At 40.6% G+C, this 8,357-nt stretch overlaps 1 protein-coding gene across 4 annotated transcripts in view; it reads left to right on the top strand.

Annotated features, from left to right (window-relative positions):
* The window catches only part of LOC102739966 (multiple C2 and transmembrane domain-containing protein 2), a 130,321-nt gene extending 122,226 nt beyond the window's left edge, over positions 1-8,095 (top strand). For 3 of the 4 annotated variants that reach the window (XM_081831597.1, XM_081831599.1, XM_081831600.1), the window contains one exon: positions 1,847-2,169. In XM_081831597.1, the coding sequence (XP_081687723.1) occupies positions 1,847-2,047 (201 nt within the window). In that variant the 3' untranslated portion in view covers positions 2,048-2,169. Of the gene's footprint in view, positions 1-1,846; positions 2,170-4,798 lie in introns of those variants that run through there. The other variant, XM_081831598.1, reaches the window with a different exon arrangement.
* Positions 8,096-8,357: the final 262 nt, after the last annotated feature.

The raw sequence follows: 8,357 nt of genomic DNA, 5'->3' as shown, positions 1-8,357 counted from the left end.
CCCTCTCCCGCCCTCCCTCTTCTTCCCTCTCCCTCCCTCTCTCTCTCTGTCTCCACCCCCACCCCGCCTTCTCCCAGCTTCTCCCCACCTCCACTCCTCCCTCCACCTCTCCCCATCTGTCCCAGAACAAGGACCAAAGTCAGCAGGATAAGAAGAAAAAGACTGAAAACACAGATGTTGGATGAAGTAGAAGGTGTCAGCCCTCCATTCATCTCCTGAGTCATTCTGTCAAGGAACATTCCTAGTGTCAGCCTCTGTAGATTCTCTGACTTGGCTCTCCCTGCTAGCCTCAGTCAGTTAAGGCCCTTTCCGCCTCTGTCCTAACAAGGTCTCAGGGAGGTGCTATGCCCAGGGAGGCCTTAACTTCCTCAGCCCGGTGGATCTTAGGGGCATCTAGCCTCGAGGTTCCCCACGCTGCTCCTACCACTATTGTCTAAATATTTGGGATGTGTTGGCATTTTACCTCATTCTGAGTTAACTGTCTCCCTCTGCCTGTTTCCCTTAATTCCTCACTCATCAGTTTAACAAAAAGGGATGATCTGGGCCCAGTAGGGGAAGTTTTGCATTTTTTTTTAACATGACCTTTATGTTTCTTTTCAGAGTCCCTCCCTGTCTTATTCAGAAGCAGTCCAGGATTTCACTCTGTACCTATTGTCCCTCTTCAGTTGTGTAACAAAGAACAAAGTGTCCCCTTTTTAAAGTGTTTATTACTTCCACGACTTCCTGTGGGGTGAGCAGCTGTGGATGACACAAAGCAGTTAAATATAAATGCATCTCCTCATCCTTTTGTTTCCCATGAACTTCTGGGCACACTTGGGAAGGGCTTGGAATGTCTTCTGAAGGGAGCATCCCAATGTTTTGTTTTGGTCTGCCATAACATTGAGTCTAATATTTATTTGGTGTAATCTGAGTAAACGTCTTTTATTATTATTATTATTACTGCCTTGTGCCCTATTTTTTCGAAAGTTAAAACCTGAGTTGAAGTAGGTGGGGTAATTGCTTTGCAAACAAGTTGAAATGAATCTGCCTACAACTGGGAAAAAAAGACGTTTCCTTTGCCAAGCAGGACCTCCGCATGGGGTGGCTTTGGGCTCTGGAGCTCCAGGGGATTTGGGGTCTGTTAGGATCTTCCCTATGTGCCTTTCACCACGGTGTGTCTGCAGATTTTTACACAGTTGAAGCTTGTGCTTATGATGCAGGTACTTGAGATCACTTACTATGTGGCAGGCACTTTTCAAAGGCCCTCAATTTTCTTCACTGTCTACAGGGTGAATACTAAAATCAACCCCATCGTATAAGAAAAGAGAGGTTAGGAAACTGGTTGGAGGTTGCACAGCTAGGAGGTGGGAGAGCTGGGTTCTCCTCCCACAATTAGACTTTCCTGTAGACTTTGTCTTCTGGACTACATGAGCTAGAATACTTGGACATCTAGTTTCTGCAAAAATCCATCCATTTCCTTCTAAACTAAACAATATAGACTCTCTCTTTCTCTTTCTCTTTTTCTTACACACACACACACACACACTCACACACACACACTCTCACACACGCATACCGAATGCCCTGCTGCTATAGCTTTTACCAGCTCAGTTTTGTCCTGAATATTATTGAAACAGGCTATTCTCCATCAAAAGAGCTACAGAGTACATTGTATTTTTTTCCTTCCATGGATGATGGTGTTTTAAAAAGAATTTTAGAAGAAGCATTAGGACTTTTCCTTTCTATTATTTTTTTTTAATTGGCAGCTATGCAAAATGTAATTTAAATGACTGAGCTGCCTGATCTAAAGAGACTATTTGGAGTATTTAAATCCAGTTCCTTGTTTTCCATTTTTTTTTTTTATTAGATCTTATCAAGGGATATAGACCGTGTGAAAAGAATCACCATGGCAATGTGGAATACAATACAGTTCCTTAAAAGCTGCTTCCAGTGGGAATCCACGTTGAGAAGTGCTGTTGCATTCGTGGTAAGCCTTGATTTTATGTTCAAATTATTTGCTTCTGAGTCCCAAATCCAAATGCAGATGAGTTTTATTTTACTGACATGAAGCAGAGTAATACACATTCAACATAGCTGAAGTTCACACCTGTAAGGAAACTTTAAAATATAAATGGGAGATGAACCATGAGAGACTATGGACTCTGAAACACAACCTGAGGGTTCTAGAGGGGAGGGGGGTGGGAGGGTGGGTTAGCCTGGTGATGGGTATTGAGGAGGGCACGTTCTGCATGGAGCACTGGGTGTTATGCACAAACAATGAATCATGGAACACTACATCAAAAACTAATGATGTAATGTATGGGGATTAACAACATAATAAGATAAAATTAAAAAAAACCACTTCTATTATTTAACTGAAAAAAAATATAAATGGTATCCATTCATCTCTCTTACATATATTACAGCATAGATGAATATATAGATGTCTAAGACTGTACTTAGATCAGATTTTCCCTTGGAAATCCCTTAAATTACCCAAATCTTACTCATATACTATCACTCAGTAAGTTTAAGAGACCCAAGTTCTGTATTTTTGTAAATTTTTTTTTCACTCAAAAATGTGTCTTTATACACGGTGGTTATTGTTATATTAACTGTGTCTGTATAGTCCCTCCATTGTGTCTATTTCTCTCCCTCTGTCCCAGTGAATGCCAGGACTTTTTGAGAAAATGATGGTTGAAAACTCACATGACGAAATTGCTCTAATTTATGTTTTAAGTAAATCTTCACAAACTTTGATATAAAAACATTGATTCATATCAAACCACTGTGTCACATGACAAGGTGACCCAACACCACGTAAGAGAGTGACCAATGTACATGAGATGCACTCTTCCTTCTCTCTGATAATGCTGTCCCATCCTTAGGAGCGAAATAAAATCACACAATCTCAGAAGAGCCGCAAGAGATCTCAGAGTCACCTAAGGTAACCGCTGAGGGTCCAGGAATCTTGTAGGGACTTGAAAGTTGGTGCCATGCCCTCACCTTATGGTTCTGGGCACCCTCCGCCATTTGTAAAAGGACTTGTTCTTGAAGAGATTGGTAGTGTCAGACGTGGAAGGAGAAACCAAATCTCTCAACTGCTAATCTTGTCCCTTTTTTTTTATCATGCTATTAATCTTTGTACTGGGCAAAGATCACAATAAGGCCTAATAGGATGTGTGAGTGGTTCTGAGTCATGATCTTTGGTAAATCATGAATCTTCTGTCTCTGTTTTTTTGTTTTTGTTTCTCTCTTTGTGTTTTAATTGTCAATGTTCTCTCCTACCTCACAGGCACATCCTCATTAATTTTTTTTTTTTTTTTTTTTTTAAATCAGCCTAAGATGTCAGCAGGTTCACGGTCACTCCCATCCTTACTCCTTATTACACAAACAAGTATATCAGCTCCACAAGAGGCTTTTTCTTTGCCATGGAGAACATTCTGTTCGGTTTCATTAATTTTAGATTTTCATCGCTTCAAGATGTAGAGGGTCTATGATGGCTGTGACCTGGACTTTTAATATACTTTTTCTTTGGTCTGGAATTGCTAAAAACAATTGGCCTTAATAAGAACATTAGTAAAAATGCTAGTAATCCATATCTGTCTTGTCTTGGCATTTATTCATCTGCTTCCCTTTCTTATAACATTTTCCGCTGGGGACCTCATGTGTTGCCTTCCTCTTCAGCCTCCCCACCTCCACTTCCCACCTGAATTCTCTTCAGAAACTTTCCACGGAATGTTCTCTTGTGATTCTGGGCAAAAGAGGAAAGTCAACACAATTGGTGGCTTCTTTCAGTCAGCACCCCAGCCAGCCCCTGTGAGGAGAAGAGGATTTCCTCTTTCTTGAGCTTAATTTCTGGCACCGTGATTTTTAGAAAAACAGAGCTCCATTGCACTGGCTTATGTAGGAGAATGACAGAAATGATTAATGGGCCGCTGGCCTGATCTGAAGAAAGATTAGAACAAATGAATAGAAATAGGTTGTCTACTAGAGGGGGCTTCTGAATGGGAAGGGAGCTTTGATGGTGGGTCCTTGCATGCGTCCGTCCTGGGGGCACCAGGCCAGGAAACGCGCTCTCAGGCTAGCAGATGCAGGCGGCCACTTCATCCTTTCAAGTCACTATGGCCCCCCAAATGGAAGATAAAGATGGTGCTCTCCTTGCTGGCTGTCCACAGTGTGATTTTTGCAAGGGTTTGTGAGCCTGGGGGAGTCTCCACTGCGTGTGTGTATTTATTGGGGGACATTTCCCAGTGGACATCACTGAAAAAAATGCAGTCAATTTAGGAATGATACATGCATGAACCTTTTCTGTGAAGGTACTAGAATGAGGAGTGCTCCCTTAAAGGCATTTAGTTTTCAGTTTTAATTTGAAATGCCGTGTTCGAATGTTTATCTCATGTCTACTTTGACCAGCCTTGGCAGATCTCAGAGATACTACAGATAGAGAGAGAGGTGTTCTCCCCTCCCTAAGCTGACGAAGTGTCATCTTATTAGAGAATGTTTTTGTGACTACTATCATCATGGTCATTCCAAAACTCTTTTCTGTTCCTAAAGCAAGAGCATATAAAGAAAAGGTACTTCCAGGATAAAATAAAAATATGTATATTAGTCTCCCTTATTATATTTTAAGATTATGGGTATCCAAGACTTCATTTTTGGAGAGAACACTTTGCTTTTATGCCTCTTGCCTACATACTGATGATGTTAGCCTCCTGTTGAATGTACGGATGGGTAATTTCACACTTTGGGGCCACCACTGGCTGTGGTACTATGTCCCTGACTCTGTGGGATCCCATTAAGGGTTGTCTTTCTGCAGAGCATTGGATCCTCAGGTGACCTGGGCCAGAGAAAGGAAGGGCTCCTGTGATGCCGAAGGCCTGCTTCTTCTCTTCCTTGCTCCGCTGTGGAGAATGCTGGGACTTGTTCTTGAAGAGATTGGTAGTGTCACCTGGTTCTCTCCTGGGATCTACCAAGGACAGGATGCTGTTACTGGCCCTTATTCATTGGTGTGACAATTTGTTCATGCTTCTTTCACTTACCTTGGCGTTACGGGCAGAAGAGTTTTGTGGTGGTCTGAAGCAAGGTCTCAGGCCAAGCTTTTACTAAATAATAGGACTGCATTTGAAGGCCTTTTTATATTCGAAAGTAGGATGAGTGGTATCTGAGGGTTCACTGCACAGATGGGTAAAGAACCGTTTTTGCTGGGCCAGTTCCCAGTGGGGCTTTGCCTTCCCCTCGAGGTCCAGGAAGTGACTCTAGCACCACAAGCTAAGGGCAAAACTATAGGAATTTTTTTTCTTATGTTTTGTCAGATAACATAAAATAGCCGATTAACATCATGTCAGTGTCTCTGTTTTCAGAGGAGACAAAGCATGAACATTGTAGGATCGTGTTTGGTATATTCTGGCTGTTCAATTTAAGACTTTATGAAAGCAAAGCATACGTTTCTAAGGATTCCTATGGGTGTGTATATGAATATATCATAGCTTGTTGAAAGCAGCATTCAAGACAAGTGGCCTAGAAAGATAGAAGTCCACATGGTGTCTGGTCAGAAGTGGGTGGACAAACACGGGAAGATTTATCTTATTAGACTGTCCAGGCGTAAACCCTTCCACCCTGGGATTTATCCCCTTTCTACTTACCCAGGTGGCTGTATTCCTAACACTTGGAGAAGAAAGTTGTCATTAATCCACTGACACATGCTATGTGAATGTTGCCCACAGCATTGAATTCATTGTTGTAAGAAATTAAATTTGGATTTTTTTTCTGAGTGGTCAAGCCATTCATGCGTCTATAGGCTCAATTTCTGTTTTGTTGGCATGACTATGGAAAATCTTGCTCATTTTGTGTCTTGGGTCTTTCTCTTTCCTCCACGTTTTCTAGATATTTTACTCTGTTGCATTTTCTGAGCTTGACTTGTTATAAATTAAATATGTATATATTTTGTTTTTTCTGCTCAAAGAGTCCTATTCTCAACTTTTCCAAAGGAAAACGATGTCAGTTTATTGACAGAGGCACAGGGTAACTAAAAATGATGCCTAGAAGAAGCACATCTGGGTATTGCCCTGTGAATGGATTTGTAATTACACATGGTGTTTCATAGACCTGCACATGGTCATTCTCAGACACAGACTTTCACCTCTAGGTGTCTTTAATAGCTCACGTTTCAGTGCTTACTGTGTGTTGGGCACCGTCCGAAGCATCTTGGAAATGTTACCTCATCTAATTCTCACCAATACCTGCTGATGTAGGTATCAGTTATTACCTTCTTTGTACAGATGAGAAAAATGAACCCATAGAGGTTAAATAGAGTGTCAGAGCTCATATGCTTTTAAGAAGCACAGCTGGGATATTAACCCAGACCATCAGGCTTTAGAGTACATGTGTTTAACCATTGAGCTGTACTACCTCTCACTGATGTTCAGAATTGCAGTGATTGTGGTCCTGGTATTTAAATAGATGATAATGACTGTAGGGACAATGACATTAGTCATTTCAGATATGTATTTAGATGTAATGAATGGGAGTTAAGCCTTTTCCAAGATGCTTTGGGCGAGGGGGGACCCTCATCATTTGGGTGGGAATAATTCTTAGTCATGATCATTATATTCACAAGAGATGGAGCCAGAACTAAAGAAGCATAAGGTGGAAATGTCTGTACCATCTCTGGGGAACAGCCCCGACCCTGGGAATCACATGCGCATGACATCCTTGGAATCTAGCTTGGTGGTCTGGAAAATCTCAGTGGCTGGTTCCAGGCTGAGCCCCCAATTGGAGACTGAGTTATTTTTACCCACTGTGCAGGGGAAACTCTTAGATGATGGAGAAGGGCTTTCAAAGGGAGCATGAATGCTGAAAACAAGTACATGAAAGAGTCATGGATGGAATCTACAGTTTTGCCAGATTCTTTTTGAGAATTCCAGGTTGTTCAAAATAAAGGATAAGAGTAGAGATGAGCACATTTATCTGTCTATCTACATTAATGCATTCCTTCAAACAGCTATCGGAGAGGTAGACCCACATTTCTAGTGTGTGTGTGGGGAGGGGGCGGTACTCTATAGTCTCTCCCCATGTTTCCAGACAAATACATTATTTAATGATAGTTACAATGAATTGAATTTGTTCTCAAAAGATAATTCTGCATTGTGATGTTTATACTGTGGAACCAATCATCTATGGGGGATTTTTGTTTGTTTTTCTGTTGGGTACATGTATTTTACAAACCCCAATACTGTCTATGAAAAGACCTAGTGTTACATTATGGCATAAGTGAATTATTTTCATATGACAAAAAAGCATTTACTTGACAGATGGCATCATCAGAAGATTATTTTAAATAACAAAGGTCTCCTAATGCTGTAAAAAAGGATTGCATTTTTTTTTTTTCAATTTTCCACGAGTTTTTCAGGCACACACCTATTGCTTAAAGGGACGCAAGTCTGTGGGGCATTGATGGATTCCTTGTTTTATTAAATTTTTACTTGGACATTTGATGTTAAAAAGTAATCTAAATCTACCATATATCAGTGGGTATCTTCATAAAGCTATGATTTTAACATCTGTGACTTTTTTCCTCAATTTTTTGAGTGTCAGAAAATGAAGAATTTCTTCTTCAGAGTCGACAGGGCCTGCGACATGATACATAATTTAAAGCATCAATCAACCTCTCCTCCAATAAGGTTAAAAATACAGTTCCCCACTTTCTTAGTGAAATCCCATATTTCGTATACATGGAATTCTTAGCTTTTAGAGATCCTGGAATGTTGAGAAATGTGAAATGATTTCGCATCGAACTTATAAACAACAGCAGCAGTAACAGAATGGGCCCTTCCAACCCACATGCCACGTGTGTACAAACACACAAACACAGAAACACAGAGAGAGAGACTAAGAGAGCCTAAGAGGCAAAGGTATTTGGAAAATACGAAGTTTCTCCATGAAACATGGTGTGAAAACAGTTTAGTTAGCATTTCATACGCAATCTTGAGGATGCTTCTGTCCATGATCCATTCTGTGGTCTAAAGAATGTTCAGGTTGAAAGTACTTTGCTACAAATGACTACTATAATGGGAATTTTGTTTTTAAATCAGACTATTAAAATAGTGCTGGTCCATGTCTTCTTGATGCTTTTGGTATTTATGTGTTAACTGTGTCTAAAAGATTTACTTCTTCTTTAAGTTCTATCATCAATTTATTCACAACTAGATGCACCTGCATTTGATTAAACATTTGGTGGCTGTTTCCATATCCACCAGAAGTCAGTTGTATGTACAAAACAGACCTCACTGCCTGTTCAGTAGGTGTTTGCGCAGTTGGAGCTCAAGATTAACAGTATTTCTCTAAAGCTGAAAAAAATCCAGTTCCAATAACCATTT

The sequence above is a fragment of the Leptonychotes weddellii genome, chromosome 9 (genome assembly GCF_054177405.1).
Source record: "Leptonychotes weddellii isolate Sample4059 chromosome 9, ASM5417740v2, whole genome shotgun sequence".
Lineage (NCBI taxonomy): Eukaryota > Metazoa > Chordata > Mammalia > Carnivora > Phocidae > Leptonychotes > Leptonychotes weddellii.
Note: the sequence above shows the minus strand (reverse complement) of the source record. Positions and strands in the feature narration are given on the sequence as shown.